At 36.2% G+C, this 17,976-nt stretch overlaps 1 protein-coding gene and 1 long non-coding RNA gene across 3 annotated transcripts in view; both read left to right on the top strand.

Moving 5' to 3' along the window:
* Nucleotides 1-1,322: 1,322 nt before the first annotated feature.
* The window catches only part of LOC144965562 (protein shuttle craft-like), a 41,106-nt gene continuing 24,452 nt past the window's right edge, over nucleotides 1,323-17,976 (top strand). Inside the window, exons 1-6 of the mRNA XM_078901041.1 lie at nucleotides 1,323-1,471; nucleotides 8,804-9,859; nucleotides 10,354-10,509; nucleotides 11,119-11,193; nucleotides 11,491-11,593; nucleotides 16,241-16,312. Of these exons, the coding sequence (XP_078757167.1) occupies nucleotides 8,812-9,859; nucleotides 10,354-10,509; nucleotides 11,119-11,193; nucleotides 11,491-11,593; nucleotides 16,241-16,312 (1,454 nt within the window). The 5' untranslated portion in view covers nucleotides 1,323-1,471; nucleotides 8,804-8,811. The remainder of the gene's footprint in view (nucleotides 1,472-8,803; nucleotides 9,860-10,353; nucleotides 10,510-11,118; nucleotides 11,194-11,490; nucleotides 11,594-16,240; nucleotides 16,313-17,976) is intronic.
* LOC144965564 (uncharacterized) lies at nucleotides 13,257-14,692 on the top strand. Of its 2 annotated transcripts, XR_013644061.1 has the most exons (3): nucleotides 13,257-13,358; nucleotides 14,120-14,205; nucleotides 14,376-14,692. It is a non-coding gene; the product is annotated as an uncharacterized LOC144965564 (long non-coding RNA). The 2 variants fall into 2 exon arrangements; XR_013644060.1 differs by lacking the exon at nucleotides 13,257-13,358 and having other exon boundaries at nucleotides 14,034-14,205.

Raw genomic sequence — 17,976 nt, forward strand, 5'->3', positions numbered from 1 at the left:
AAATTCTATGAAGACAGCCTGAAAAACGTGGGGCGTTCAAGACAATTCTTTGCCTTGACCAAGGAACTGCTGTGACAACAAACGCAATCAGCTCTCCCATCTTTAATCGATCGTGCAGATCTACCAACTCGCTTTGGTCAATATTTTAAAGAAAAAAACTGATACCATCAGGAAAGAACTCTCATCTGAATCGATCCAAACCAAACAACATTTGACACGTTTCATGGTGATTCATTAACACATTTCACAGATCACTGAAGCCGACTTACGTGATTGCATTATGTCTTCTCCAACTAAAAGTTGCGATTTTGACCCCGTAAATACTGCCATGCTAAAAAAGTGCATTGATGTAATTTTAAAACCATTTACATGTATTGTTAAAGTGATTCCACCAAACTAGTTGTCCCTCGAATACGGAAAAATGATGGAATGAGATCCTTTTCTTACTTCGGACCCTTTGTTTGGAACGCCTTACCAAAGAGCATTCGTGAAAAAGAATCTTTGTCTGTTTTTAAACGTTCGCTTAAAACATATCTGTTTCGATTTTAGTCGATGATGTGAGAATCAAGATAGGCCTCGTTTGTGTTGTGTGTTGTGTGTGTGAATGATTATGTTTCAGCCAAAGTAATTTATTGTAATTTAAGCGCTTAGAGTCTGGTGTCTCGGAGTTATAGCGCTATACAAGTTTTCAGCATTATTATTATTATTATTATTATTATTATATGCCTGTCCATTTCTGATGATGCCTATTATAGGCTCAGTATCAATGTTGTCAGTATAGAATAACAAGTGTATAGACGATATTTGGCCCTTTTTATTACCCTAGAAAGGAGCGTCAGCTCTTCTCTTTCTAGGCTATTACGATGGACTGAGTACACAGCTGTGTTTTCAGTCCACTGATGGACTGAATACATAGTTCCATAATTCTATGCCATATCTAGAGACATCTCCAACTCACTTCGGGGCGTCTGTGTGTGTTGAACCCGTGACCTCAAGAAGTCGGGGAGAGAAGGCTCCAGTTAGACTAAGCTTCGAAGCGCCTTTTTTGGGGGTCGTGGATAGCTCATACGGTAGAGTCACGATCTCCCCCGCCAGGCGGAGTTGTCGTACCAGTAAAGTCGCGGGTTCGAGCCCCCATCGCCGCTGCGAAGTTTTGATTCTGTTGTCTTCTGGCACTCTCCTACTCACTTCATTTCTTGTTGTTATCAACATTATAAGTGCCTGCTCCACTCACTTTTCTGCATTTGCACCAACGTGCAAACTTATCTATGAACGATAACTCTGATCAGTCATGGGGGCGGAAGTAGTGTACTTTGATCTTTAACATTAAAGTTATGAAAAGCACCATACGCTTGTTACAGTGAAAAAAACTGGCTTCCGAAGCAACAGTTGTGCAATAATATTTAGATCAGTAACAATATAAATATAAGGCGTGCTGTATAAACAGTTCCATATCATAAAGCGACTACGGGTGAGAAAATAATAGTTTTCTTTTTATCTTTTGTCGGCCAGTCAAAGTGTTGTGATTGTGATCATAATCGTGTTGACATCATACCATTCATGACCATATATCCATGACCATATCATTACCACCATTATATTATCATCATCATCATCCATATCATATACCTACATTACATTATTCATGTCATACATTCTTCATTACATGACATTAGTCTTAGTCTTAGTATTAAGTTTGGGAGGCCTCCCGAAAGCTCCTACATCCCCAGTATTCTTGTTTTTGTTTTTTTTTATAATGTTCTAGTAGGGGTTTGGGCTTGGGAGGGGGGAGACTTTAAAAAAAGGCAAAGGTAGCGTCAATTGCCAAGGACCTTGACAATTGTCAAATCGTCAATTGCCAAGGACCGTGTCCTTTCATCAACTAAGTATGTGTACTTTTAACTGCCACGGAGTACATTTAGTGTCACGAAGTGATGTATTGCCACATAGTGATAGTGATGTTATTAATATTAATAAATACTCTCTTTTACTTTTACTTTTACTCTTCTTTCTCTCTCTCTCTGTCATTTTCTCTCTCTCTCTCTCTCTCTCTCTCTCTCTCTCTCTCTCTCTCTCTCATATTTCCTCTTTTTGTCACGGACCTTTGCCAGTTGGTAAATCGTCAACTATTTACTATTAACTGCCACGGATTGATCTTGTTGCACAAATGTTTTACATTAATTGTTCCTTATTAAGACCATGTGCAGTATATTTCCTTTAAAATAAAGGAAATCTTACTTTTCTTTTTTATTTAATCTTGGGCTTGGCAGAGATTTGCCACTTCGTCATTCTGTTGTTTTTTTGCTGAATCCGAAATCAACAGTAATTTTTGTTTTGAATTTTAACTTGTCTTGGAATTCGTAAAAAGACAAAAAGTAAAAACAAATGCCAAGTGTTGACTTGATCCTTTCCACAACGATTGACAAGGAATGAGTGAATCAAAGAAAGTAGAAAGTGACGTGATTCGAGATTCGTGAAATCACCACAAGCAGCTGAAGAGTTCCAATGTGACTCCTTGGCAATTGACACTTCCTTAAAAAAAAAAAAGCCCCCCCCCCCCCCCCTACTAGAACATTATAAAAAAACAAGAATAATGGGATGTAGGAGCTTTCGGAAGGCCTCCCTTAAGTTTAAGTATTGGTATTAGATTATGGCAGTGTCTACGCACACGGTAACCAGGCACATAGCCTCAGGATCTACGTACACGATAGCTCCGGCAACTGGTTTGCCACTACAATACAAGCAATGGATGAACCTCACTCTGTATGTGTGTATGTGTTATTTTTAAAAAAATCAAACAATACAATTTAACCCATTAAAGGCAAGATTCATGGTTACCGTGTATATATAAATGTTACCGTGTACGTAGATCCTGAGGCTAGGTGCCCGGTTAGTTACGAAAATCATCAGGCCTGTAAATCTTCCGTCTATTGTCGGATTTCCGACAGTACGATTTTGCTCCAGAAGTGCTAATATTTAGAAGAAAAAAAATTAATAGTAAAAATAAAATTCGTAACGTCAAAGAACAGAACAAATAAAAAAGAAAACAGACTTTTATTTCGTTCCTGGAAAGAATTAGATTTTATTCCGTTTCAAATGCCGACTTAAAACAACAAAACAAAAAAACTTTTTATTTGTCGCATCAAAGACAAAACAAAACTTGCCTTCTATCAGTTATAATATTATCGTGCCACCTACACGCTCCGCTAGACGTGGATGTATTCACTGCCTGGCTACTGTGCCACAGCCAGCGAGAGAGGGTTGCGAAATTCGCGCGAGTTGTCTTCACAAACACACACCTAGTCAGTAAATAACGCACACACTGAAGTGTGTCGAACTGGACCGGAAGGTTTCTCTCTATTTTGCTACCGACACACATCCATATCTCCGGTTCTCATATCTTTTTCTCTATATTTTATTGGTTCCGTCCTTCTTCTTCGAAAGCTCTCACACGACCGCACCACCTCCTCTTCTTCTTCTTGTCTTCTTCTTCTTCTTCTTCTTCTTCTTCTTCTTCTTCTTCTTCTTCTTCTTCTTCTTCTTCTTCTTCTTCTTCTTCTTCTTCTTCTTTTTCTTCTTCTATAAGAATTAATCCAAATAAACGAAAGAATCAGCGTAAACATTTAACACAAACAGGAATGAAGATACGCAGCTTCCCGTGTCAAGCACGAGATACACATCCTTCAAAAGGGTAGGAATTGTTCTCTTCCTTTCATTTTACAACTAACTCAGACCTGGGCCCTCAAATAATTGGGATTTTTTTTTTTTGGTACCATAAAATAAGGACCTCATTATAAATAAGTAGGGGAAAGTGACATGATTTGACTAGTCAATTGACGTGTCATATCTGTGTTGTGTCCATATTTTTGTCCTGTTGTGTCTATTTTCGCGTGTTCAAAAAGTTCCGACAATTTTTTCACCACCATTTACAGGCCTGAATAATGTTACCAAAATATCTTGATATCTTTGATATTCCTCTTTATAACGAAGTTATGCATCTTTGATTGAACCTCCCTAAAACTTTTTGTAAAAACGAACAGCAATTTCCAGTCTTAACTTTCTTATGGGCGAGTTGGGTCACAATTTGACTCCCACTGCTGCTGCTCTCTAAACTGCCTAAAGTTACTACTGTGTACGTAGACACTCCGTTATAGTCCATTCCATTTCCATGTCCCGTATGCACAGAATATTGCTAATTCCTCTAAAGTTATGAAATGTGGAGCCGTGATTTTTTGCATGCGGGCTTATATTTTAAGTGACATTACGACTTTTGAATAGTGATGATGGACCAAACGGTTTTCTCACAATGATGAATTCCTTTGATGTTTTCATCGTTTGCAATAAAATATGGCTCAAACTTTAAAATGTTTATAGTAATGGTGTGTTGATTCTCTTTTCCGTGGGGAAATAATCATAACAAAGTTGCATTCAGTGGCGTAGCTTAGCAAATAATATTGGGTTGTTTGAAATAGTTTAATTATATAGATAACATTTATCTAGTACTTCACAGCTTTGAAAACAGACGGCGTTTATATGATATCTCTTGCCTAGTGGGCAACGGCCAAATAATACATTGGACGACACAAGCAGCCCGTAAGGTGCTTCTACATTATTCAGACAAAGACATAAATGTTAAATGACAGTGGGATCTTTGAATTTTGACACCTGTCTCCAACAGGACGAGGAAAAATGTCTTTCACAAATACATAACACCCGACTAACTGTAATGAGCATCTCATAAAAGTCGGACAAGACATGTCACGAAATCCCACTGGTCACCCATTGATCACGCTTTGTGTCATTCTTCATCACTACCACTACTACTACAATCACCACCATATCATCATCATTAGCACTACTACTATAACCACCACCACCACATCATCACTACCACTACTACTACAACCACCACCACCACATCATCATCACTATCACCATTACTACAACCACCACTACCACATCACTACCTCTAATACTACTACATCACAACCACATCATCATCACTACCATTTGTACTACAACCACCATACCATCACATCATCATCACTACCACTGCTACTACAACCACCACAACCACGTCGTCATCACTTCCACTACTACTGCAACCACCACCACCACATCATCATTACTACAACAACTACTACTACTACTACAACAACCACTACTACAACATCATCATCATCACTACCACTACAATCACCAGCACCACATCATCATCACAACCACTACTACTACAACCACCACCACCACATCATGACTACCACAACTACTACTACAACCACCACCACATCATCATTACAACCACAACTACTACAACCACCACTACCACATCATCATCACTACCATTTGTACTACAACCACCATCACCATCACATCAACATCACTACCACCACTACTACAACCACCAACACATCATTATCACTACAAGTACTACTTCAACCACTCCCACCATATCATCATCACTACCACTACTACTACAACCACCACCACCACCACCACCACATCATTATCATTACCACTACTACTTAAACCACCACCATCACCACCACCATATCATCATCACTACCACTACTTCTACAACCACCACCACCACCACCTCAGTATCACTACCACTACTACTTCAACCACCACCATCACCACCACCATATCATCATCACTACCACTACTACTACTACAACAACAACCACTATCACATCTTCATCATCACTACCACTATAACTACAACCACGAAGACCACATCATCCTCACTACCACCAGTACTACAATCTCTACCGTTAGGTTTTGGCGCTTTACTTCATTTGAAATAAGGAAACCTTGGGATTGTATTTGGCAATGTATTTATGTATCATAATATAAATCTAATCAGTTATCTATTTAGAACCATACAATATGTAAACACAATGCCAAATACCATTCCAATTCCTTTTTCTTGTGCAGAAATTCCTCTTTCGGTATTGAAATTCCTACGATTGGTGTCTCCTACGATTGGTGTCTGAAACTCCTGTGAGTCAAATTTACAATTGGCGTCTCTGCAAAACTAAAACTACAACATTTGCCGTATTCACTCCACTCATACGCTGCCTCAGGCAAGGGGCACGATCACTGATATCTTGTAACTTTGCGTTGAAATTGACAATTTTGGCTTTGTCGGGTACTTTGGTGGCAAAATTATTTCTATTTTACTTAGAGTTGAGCTCAGGAAAAAAATACACATTTTGTTTATAAAAAGATGTGTATTGTTAGAAAGTTTCAGAGTCTGGCTTGATTATTTATGAAAGTATGGCATTTTGAAAACGGACAAAAGGTTGCTTTCAAAGCAGACCAAATTTGGGGGGATTTTCTACAAATTTCAAAATAGCATATTTAAAAAAGATTTAAACCGATTTTAATAATTTTTGTACCATTTTAATCAGGAAAAAAAGTTCTACCTATTGAATGCAACTTAAAGATAACAATTATATAATCTAAATTTGGGTTTTTGTACCTAATGTAAGTTTTGTACAGTATAACATTTCAAACAAACCGCAGTTTTCAAATACAAGAGATGCACAATTAAGATATCATAAACATTTATTAATTTGATCTCTCCCCTCTGAGTTCCTGGTTGAAAGCTATACTACTATTTGCCGCATGCCACGAAAAAGAATTCCGAGCTTCGCTTCTCTGGAGAAATACTTGTAAATTTTCCTCGTTGACAAATGGATGTTCAATCCATATTTTTTATCAGTTTTTATGAATGTGGAATTCACAACGGCAAGCTACTCCTCTGGCTGTCAAATATTAAATTGTAACAATTGTTTACGTCAAGTGTGCACAAAGTGTACATTTTGCTCTGTCATTTTGAATTCAAGATGGCAATAACAGTGAGTAGTGCACATGAATCTCGTGAAATGGAAACCCCTGGTCAAGCCTGTGGGCAAGTTTAGCGATCGTCATCACAACAGAATTCACTGTGTATAGCATCATATTGTAAAATATCAAAACGTTCACTCATCCCAGACCCTTCGTTTTTTATATAACCGTAAAGAAGAAAAACTCTAAAGTATGATACTCTACCGATACAAAAAAATCGGCTTAATGTCACTAACAATTCGAGTGTTCGAGCCAATTATCATAAAAATCCATCAGAAGGTTGTGAAGATATCCACATCAATGCATGCACATGGGTTGTAGAACAGACTATAGATAGCTAGTCATTATATTACATTCTCATTTACCCATATTATTCAATTCTCATTGTTGTCATCATTGTGACAGGCATTATTATTAGTACGAAGTGACTATTTCTCCGAACGCTCTAAGAAATAAACTTTAACTCTATTTATAATTTGCATGTCAACCAAATAGAAGTGTTGATGCTGCCATTAACCTTTTTAAAAATAATATTTATATATTATTAGAATGTGTATTTTTTCTGTTGATAGATGTTTTACCAGTTTCACTCCCCAATTTGTATTGTCATTGTTCTGATTGTTGAATAGTGCTCAGCTGACTGGCACTGTTTCATACACATTTTTTCAGCTCTTTGTTATTTTTTTTTTAGAAAGCCATTTTAATGATTAGTTCTCACTAAATGCTATCACTCAGATATAAACCTATAAGGTTACTCATAGTTTTGTGTGTTGGTATGTTATATCTGGCTGGCGGATGTTATGCATACCCAAATATCAATATCAATCAGACAGTAAACGTTAAAAGTTACACCCAGTTTTGTGTGTTGCTATGCTTAATTTGGCTGGTGGATGTTGTGAGTAGCATCAATATTCAAGTCACTCAACTCGAGGTCCAAAATCAATAACAATTGAGTGAGGTTGACTTCGTTTCTTTTATACAATGTCTTGCATGTAGGAGAAGAGAGTGGTCAGAGTGAGTAGAGTTCTTGGATCTATGTTTGTAATCAGTTTCAAATTTCAACACATCAAAACATAATGCTGTGATTTTGCTTCAGTGTAAAACGGCATCATAAATCTTAGGGTTATGTGGTCTAGTGGTATGGCACTTGCTTTCGGACCCGAAGGTCCTGGATTCGATTCTCACTTGGTGCATAGTTGAGCCCTTGGAAAAGGCTCTTTACTCAATTTCTCTCACTGTACTCAGGTGTAAAATGTGTACTTGGCCGTTAACAGCGTTGTCTCTGTTCAAATTTTTTTTAGTTGCTGTTGGCCAGGGACCCCTTGTAAAGCGCTTTGAGCATGTTTAGTGGATATTGCATATATAAATGCTCTATTTTATTTTAAAATTTTTTTTAGGGATTGAATAGAATTGATTTAATATTTTTATACAGCCACTCTAAAATCGGCCCAAATTGCAAATATCTGGGTGTCCTGCACCAGAAGGATAAAAATGTTGATGAACTGGCTAATTTTCATAGCAGTTAGTCAGGTTTTCCCTGTAGTCAACACACACACACCCAGATGGACAGACTTGCTTTTCCTTTTATTAATATAGACTTGACAAAGTAGATTTTTGTAGCACTAAGGCTCCGAAAACACTGGAAAAATCATCACCAAATTGTGCATAGCGTTTACAATTGACTTGAACCCCCCCCCCCCCCCCCCCCCCCCCCCCCCCACACACACACACACAAGCACACCCAAATAAGAAAAAACCCTGCTTGAATCATAAATTTTGAGTTTATTGACTGATCATCATCCTAATTGAACGGACACTGTTCATTGAACTGACAGTTGTGTGTGTGTGTGTGTGTGTGTGTGTGTGTGTGTGTGTATGTATGTATATATATATACACACACACATAATTAAAAAAAATATTTTTTAACCTAGGTAATTATTACTTATTCAGAAAACGTGATGAGTGGATATCAAGAAGGCAACCCATATGTGGCTTCTGTGTCATATAGTAACCAACCTATGCATGCTGGAGTGTATGCAGCTGATCTTGAACATCAGGTATCTGGAGGTGCATCAAATAACCCTACATATTCTTACAACCAGCAAATGTATACTGGGATGGATTATTCATTAGCTGATAATTCAGTGTTTTACAATAATGCTTATGGACCTGTGCAGTACTATCAATATTCACAAAATGAACAGGATTTATCACCTTTTTCTGGTGGGTCAGGATACTTTCCAGGGATGCCAATTCAACAGCTGCACGGTGAATCACAGAATTATGAGAATCGGGATTACATTCCATCTGAAGGTATGCCAAATACAACAAATATTCAACAAGATTATCATCCCAATTCCAGGCATACTTATCATAGGAATCGTGCTGGTATGCGAAGCAGGGGTAGAGGTAGTAACGCTTATAATAGAGGCTACAATAGGAGAGGGGGGTATAGAGAACAGCAAGACAGTAGAAGTGCCGAATATCGTAATTATGACTATAGTAATTCCAATCCAAATCAAAGAGGAAACTTCCATGGCCATAAGGGTTATCAGGCTTTGTCCTTCCAAAACAGAAATCGACAATACAATAATGATCGTGGGAAATCTAGAGAGTGTAATTATTCAAGAGATCAGAATAAGCCAAATCTGAAAGAGGGCAGAGAGCCTAAACAATCCAATCAAGATGATTCAACAGAAGTATATACTGCTAATGTGAAAGCATTTGCCAGTGATACTAAACCTTCAGATTCCAGCAATTCATCTGCCACTATTAACCATGTTGATGTTGATAATGGTTCAAACTTTTCTGGGAACAAAAGGGATCCAAATACATTTAGAGGTAATCATAATGGAAGATACCAACGAAATGGAGATGATTCTAAGAAGTTTGAATCAAGAAATTCCAGTGAGCAGAAGAATTATTATGAGAGTAAAGGAGCACGTCCCAAATATGGACGAAAATGGGATCCACAGACTGCTGCTGACAAAGATGAAAGCCAAAGAGGTGAGGATATGATTTACAATTGGATTCGATATCAGTTATAATGATTTAGATTTAGATAACTTGTTTCATAAATCTTTCATGACGAGAGTAAATGTCTCTCCAATCACTATTTATCTATTTGTTTATGTGGTCATGATGGAATAAGACAACCATTTTCATCATCGAGGCAGTAACTGTGATGCAGCTGATCCTGGTGTAAACAGTTAATATGAGTTAAACCTCACGTCAGCTTAGAGTAAATAAAACCTCTTCAATTAGGAGTTTTAAAAATATTTAAAACCAGTGTTTTGAATTGTTCAGGTTACAAACCTAATTTTTTAAACCAAATATTTAATGAATAATACTTTGTTAATCATTTTAAAAAAATAATCCTACAATTATTAGATGTTTTCAATGCATTTTTATAATTGATCAGATTAGATGTCTTTATATTTGTATGTTTAATGCTATCATATGATTCCTAGCCAGCATTTATTTGAATCTTGTTTCCAAAGGGTCTTTAACAGAGCAACTGTCCCGCAATGCCTATGAGTGTATGGTATGTTGTGAGATCATTAAAGTGGAATCAGCCATCTGGAGTTGCCAAAACTGTTACCATGTCTTTCATTTGCATTGCACAAAGAAATGGGCTCATTCATCTGTTGACAAAGGTGGTTTTTGACAATAGTTTGCCATGGTTATATTCTGTTATCAGCCTTCTTTTAAAAGATATATAGTAAAGATCAAAAGTAACTTTACATTTTGTTGTTGTTGCTCTCCACAGATAAAAACATGCGTCAAAGCAAATTAAATTACATGCTATGTTAAGGAAATTTAATTCTGTGTACAATGGTACCAAATATAGTCATATATGTAGATATATATAATATTTCAAGTACAATTATGATCAACTTCTTGAAGGTGATCATAATTATACTTGAAATATTTTATAAATAGCTCCTTTTATCAAAAAGTTGAGCACTATCATTTCATGATGTTTTTTTTCCCCCGTGTATATGGAACTTGGAATGGGCTTTAAATGCGCACTGTTCCACCATGAAGAGATTTTTTTTTTAAAGTTAAAAAAAAAGTGTTTTTGAGCATAGTCTTTTCTGTGAATAGCGCTATATAGGCTACATGTATTCTTTTCTTTTTTTTTTCTTTTCAGTCTAGAGTTTAAGATTAAGTTGGGTTTTTTTTAAAAGGGCAAAAAGACGTAGAGAATTGTTCATTAACATTATTGAAAATTAACTTTTGTATCTTACTTAATTATGCAACAGAGACAAAAGTTTGGAGATGTCCTGGATGTCAAAACGAGTCATCACATATTCCTTCACAGTACAGGTGTTTCTGTGGTAAGATTTCTATTCTTTGATTAAATTATTTTTGAGATCTTATTTTTTATTGTCGTTGTGATACTTTTAGATTAATGTGTCTTTCATGCATTGGTGAATTTCTAAAAAAGTAAATCAAGACAATTCCCAGTTTTAATACAGATGCGTAAAAAGTATGGTAAGTAAAAATATGATACTAAAAGTTATTTAAAATTGTTTTAAATAATGTATCACAATTTTTGTGTCAATTTTGAAGGGGTTTTTTCCCCTGTAGACAGCATATTTTCATCATATCATGGTTTATTTTTTTCAAAATAGGTAAAAGGAAAGATCCTACATATATACGAGGAGAGACACCTCATAGTTGTGGAGAAGCCTGTCGTAAAAAGCGAAAAGGAAATTGCAAACATCCCTGTACAATGTAAGATCTTATCTCAAGGCAATTATATTAAACTGGCATGGCAGTTTTTTTTGCATTGTTTACGGCTGCGTTGTGGCTGCAAATTTTTTTTAAAAATCACTGATTTGCATTTTGTCCGTAAAATCTGCAATCTTTTTTTTCAAATTTTCAATATTTTGCCCAAAAAAAAAAATGATCAATTAAAAAATTTTTTTTTTTAAATAAAAAAGATACGGTCTTCTCTACCCCTATATCTGTTTTCTAACATGCTTTCTGTCTTTGTCTTGGAATGAGATTACTTGGTTTTGTCCTGGCCCTTGCTGGATACCCTGGCTGGGAGGGAAACAGTCAAATGTATAGTAAGAGTTTTGGGGGATTATATTTTTTGTCTCGTAAATCATCTCTCTGTTATGCACTGTATTATTTTTGTTTTACATTTGAGTGTATTCCTCTTAGTGCTTGTGTCAGGATGAAAAATTTAGATAATCTCAAAATAAGTACACTGACTGATAGTGTGTTCTTAGAATCTACATCTGTTCCCTATTTGAACTCATCCTCCTTTGTCTTCCTTTTTATTGGGTACTTTAATTGTAATTCTAAAACTTGCTACTCACAATTTTCGCATTTGAAAGTTCTGCAATGAAAGATTGCAAGTTCACATCTTTCTAGAGAAACTTCCAGATTCACCAATTTTACCCCCAAAAGTGCATATAAATTTTTATTTGTTTCGTGGTTGTTTTTTTTTTTTTTTTCATCTCTTATCGATTTTCTTCTTCTTCACTCCCCCCCTCCCCCGCTCCTCTCCTCATTTTTAATAAAAGAATTAAACAACTTTAATGAATTGTTTTATCCATCTCACCTTTTACAACGTTGCTACTTCAAGTCAAGATTTTTCATTAAAAAAACAAACAAAACAAATTCCAATCCCAGGCCATCTTATCTATTGACCCTCTTAATTAATATCAATTTTATTAAGAATTCAATTCCAGTCTACAACTACAATGGCAAACTGAAGTTTGACAACACTATTGCTGAAAAGAAAGATCAAACTGATCGATGCAGTTGAAAAGTCTGGCATGCAACAGAAAGTCATGCAGAGGAAATTGGCACACCAGCCAATTCAGTCTTGACGATTTATAAGAAGTGTGACCACTACAGGGACCTCTACTTTTCTTGTCAATTCGATGCGACCAAGCAATGTCAGTGGAAAGCGTGACATGAAGGGCCATACTTATGGCAGAAAACACAAGAAGGCCCAAAATGGGGGTCTCCTTTTGAAATAAACTTATTTCTATGAAAAAATCCAAATTCACTTATTTTTTTGTGTGTTTTGTGTTGATTTATGGTTAAGGAACCTGTGTGAGCAGTTTGAAAAAAAAATATTTTGTTGTTATTAAGATATTGTTTGTTGAAGTGTTTTTTTATGGGTTTTGGCGACAACAAACGTTTTCATTTCAGCCACGGTAGTTTCGGAAAACTGCGTTAAAGAAACATGAAATCAACTCAGAAATTCTTTGAATGGCCATATTTTGTGAAATAAAACATTAAAAAATCGGAGAATGAGTCTCATTTTTAAAAATAATTATGATTTCATGCTTAAAATAAAGAAAAACGGCCGTTTTAGAAAACACAAAGTTTTGGGGACTTCGTAATTCTTCCATAGCGAGGCTCTTACTTCCTGTAAAATACGAGTCAAAACATCCGGTGTCTACATCGTTTTTCCATAGCTGCAGTTTTTGTTTACGGCCCTAAAACGTTATCCGATAACTTCGACGAGTGAAAATTGGTAAGTTGACTATTTTTATTATAATTTTAAGTATTTTAGTATAATCATTGTGAAATTCAAAGGATTTGTGTTAGTTTTAATGCCCGTTTTTCTGTGTGTCGCTCTTCCATAGCAGTTTTTCCATAGCAGAATCAAGCCGGCTTCGATTGTTTTGATTCTGATAATTCCATTTCTAACCCCTGAAAGTCGATAATCGACTTACTTTATTGTAAATATATGATGAATAACAAGATAGAAACCCACAACTACGCAGGATGATGTTATTTTGGCTTGAAATGCCTTGATTTAATGTGCGATACGGCAAAGTTTGGAAAACTGCTATGCCACAGAATAGCGAAACCAATATGGCGGCTGATTCACGATAATGGCATGGCTGGCGACCCATAAGAAATCAACTAAATTTAGATTAAATTTATGAAAATGATAAATAGACGTTATTTTTATCAAATTTGAATAGAATTATGTTCCCTTTCATTTAATTTGATTCCCACCATTTTTCTTTCTTGTATGATTCAGATAACATCAGTAAAATTTCTCTAATTAGTTGTACATTTATTTCAGCTACTTTTCTTCATATAAATATTTCAATGATTATATGTTATTAGACTCATTAATATTATTTGCTAATTTGTATATTTTTCTTTGGGCAGGTTCTTTTATTATTTCATATTGCATTACACTTCTTAACATATGAGATATAAACACAACTTTCTATTTGACTTTAATGTAATACCAGAACCATATTTACTTATCTTTCCCAGATCAGACTGTCCAGTGGTGAAGGTGGGGGAGTACCTCAAAATAACATGCGAGATAAACAAGCTCACAAAGACTTTTTTTTGCTGTTGTAAGAAGTTTTTCATACCTTTAATGCAATATTTTGTAATATTTATAACTCATTTTCATGTTTTCTGAAGTTGCAGGTGGTAAGTAAGCTGTTGTTTGACTTTGAAATTTGAATTTTTTTTTAATGATAAGAATATACCTATCATCTTGTTTCTTGTAATTTTTCCACAGGTTTCAACCCCACCAGAGCCTTCTTCTGATGCTCCATTCGTGCGATTCATGCGGAAGGGCCCTGGCAAGAGTTATGTGTTTGGTGATGTTCCAGATGAAAGCTTCATCAGTCAGGGCCCTCCGGACAACTACCGCTGGACGAAAGTGCCCTCGGAGCAAGTTACGATTGATAACAGGGGGCACTATTTTTTAAAATTATAATTGATTGTATATATTAACCTTTATTTGTATTTGCTGTATATATTAGATTTATTGATTATTTATAACATTTCAAAGAATTTTATACTTTAAAATAAAAAAAACATGAAAACTTCAAATTTTTCCGACTCGTGTCCTTTTGTATTTTTTTTTTTTTACATTAAAAAAAAAAAATATGGCATGAATCCTGCTATTATTTTGAGAAAAATGCATGGGCTGCTTAGTTATGCTGTTTTAAGATGATTTCAAATGCCTGGGGGCAGGTTTGCATTGAAATTTTGGTGATCCTGAGAATTACCAGAAATTTTCAAAAAAACGGAAGAGTTGTCTTTCTTTGACAATTTCTCTTCATGTAAGAGGCCTGCTGCTCTCAAAAGGTATTTTTTCTGAATCTGCAATGATTAACCTTTCATTTGATACCAAATATGATGTGTTTGGAGTATTTTGAAAATTGGTCAAAATGGGCCCCAAAATGAAAACCCTCTGAGACCCTTTGTGTTTTCCGCCTTATTGTAGATTGGCTTGCTTTGTTCACACACATTTTTGCTCATTTGGTTACACTCTGGTTAAATTCATTTTTGGTTAAGTTAATTTTTTTCCTGTTCCCCTGAGCATTGTCTTATCTGGAGTATACTGTATTAAGAACTTTATAAAAATATTTTATTTGGTTATAATGTTTGTCGTTTCAATATAATTTTGGAGAATTCAATGTGAGTTGCATAAAATAGTGTATTTGGTGTCATCAACATTTTTTCAGAAGTTACACCAACAGGTATCATCCAATGCAGAAACATGCTCAGTCTATGTTGACATTGTCTTTATTACATACAGCATCAGTTGTAAACTCATAAAAAATATTTTTCCATACATGTGTGTCTCTAGTTCTTGTTCATTTGAAAACTTCTATTTAACTAAAGTGTTGCTTCTGATGATGACACGATTGGATATTTATTTTATGTGTATAAAACCATGTTTTATGGTTGAAACTTCCCTGATTTATAAATGTGGGCTATCTAACCTTGAAAATAAAGTTATATGTGGTTGCAAAGTTTTTAAGTTGATTTTCTATGATATTTTTATCGTCATTTGATTTTCTGTGATCAGAAGTGACACCGCAGACACTTGTCCACGTTTGTGTCAAATTTCGTGTCACATGCTTCACATATAATCTTTCAATCATAAAAATACTAACATTTAAGGTTCCAAATATAACTTATGCCCTTTCATGTACTTTTGATTCTCAATGTCAACAAGACATTGTTTACATCTTTACTAAAAGTTTCATCATGAACAGAGATCCCAACCGTTCTGCATTATGCAGAATCACTCTGCAAAACAACCACTTATTGATTAACAAAGACAGGTAATGTGGACATTTTGGATTTCCCCTTTGTCAAAAAAACACAATGAATGAAACACAAAATACAAATGAGTCTTTAGTGTTTCATTCACTGTGCTTTGGAAAACCCAAAACTTCCACATCATCTGCCTTTGTTAATTAAATTGAAACTTCCATTCATTTTGACTAGTTTTATTTATTTCTTTGAGTTTCAAGCAACAATATTTGCATAATATTTGGGCACTCAGTAAAATAATTTGTTTGGAAACCACTGCTTTTTCCATTAATTTATCACACTGAAACATGTTTTTACTGGGTGGTATTTCAGTCTTTGTCATCCTGGCCCATGTCCACCCTGTAGCTCCATGGTCAACCAACCTTGCGACTGTGGAAAAGAAAGGTATGAATATTAATGAATTTTGATATTTCCATTTTATATTTCAGATTTTTCTGTTCCTTTTTTTTTCTGATTGAAGTTTTTCAGTTGTCTTTCAAAGAAAAATCTTATAGTCTTTAATTTGTATTGAATATTTGCTTTCCACCCAAGCAATGACCCATATGACCTGAATCTTGTGTACCTAGGGATTAATCTGCCTGACGATTTACCTATAGGTTCCATCAAGGGTGCTACCTGGAAGAAAAAGAAACACAACAGTTTTCTGAGGAAACTAGCAGATCTACTTGAGGTGCTGTGCCATGCCAACTAGACTGTCCTGAGGAGTCTGCTACTAGCAGTGATGCCAAAACTCTGGTTTCACCGGAAAAAAGTCCTGGGTTATGGGCAACTTCCGTAAAATTCTGTACTACTACAACCAGCATCACCACATCATCACTACCACTACTATTACAATCACCACCACCAAATCATCACCACTACCACTACTACTGCAACCACCACCACCACATCATCATTAACCTCCACAACTACAACCACCACCACATCATCATCACTGCAACTACTGCTACAACCACCAACACCACATCATTATCACTACCACTATATTACACCACCACCACCATATCATCATCACTACCACTACTACTGCAACTGCCACTGCCACCACCACATCATCATCACTATCTCTACTACTACAGCCACCACCACCACATCCTCATCACTACCACTACAACCACCAACACCACATCATTATCACTACCACTACTACTATACCACCACCACCACATCATCACTACCACGACAACCACCACCACCACCACCACATCATCATCACTGCCAATACTACAACCAGCACCATCATATCATCTATACCACTACTACTACAACCATCACCACCACATCATCATCACTACTACAACTGCTGCAACACCACCACCACCACATCATCATCAATACTACGACTGCTTCAACCACCACCACCACATAATCATCACTTCTACATCCAATACTACCACATCATCTTAACTAACGCTACTACAACCCCCACAACCACATCATCATCACTACAACGACAGCTACAACCACCAGCATCACATCATCATCACCCAACTTCTACTACAACCACCACCACCACATTGTCATGACTACCATCTACTACTGCAACCACCACCACCACATCGTCATCACTACCACTACTACTACAACCACCCATAATTGCATCATCATGACGACCACAACTACTACAACCACCGCCACCACATCATTACACTACTACTACTGCAATCCCATCACCACCATCACATCATCATCACTACCCCTGCTACTACAACCACCGCACTGTGTGGGTAGAAGCTGAACACCAAGAAGGTTGGTGCCAAACTGTGGAGATCAATGCACATAGTAATAGCATTGGGAATGCTATCAATAATAACCAAAAATTGGGGCCCACTTATGGTAGAAGTCCAGTCCCCATATGTCTGGCAGGAGATGATAGTGGGACAGAATTGGATAAACAAGACAAGGAGGGAATATAGTTTAACTCCTCAAATGTATAATGAATGATGCCCCAAGCACGAGCCAAATGAAATACCAGCAGCCCTTAGCTTCCTTTTTGATGGTAGGGGACACACCTTCGAGTTGGAGGTTGACTTGGAAGAAGTTCTTGG

Source organism: Berghia stephanieae, chromosome 2, assembly GCF_034508935.2.
Source record: "Berghia stephanieae isolate SIO BIC M18660-M18661 chromosome 2, UCSD_Bste_1.3, whole genome shotgun sequence".
Classification (NCBI taxonomy): Eukaryota; Metazoa; Mollusca; class Gastropoda; order Nudibranchia; family Aeolidiidae; genus Berghia; species Berghia stephanieae.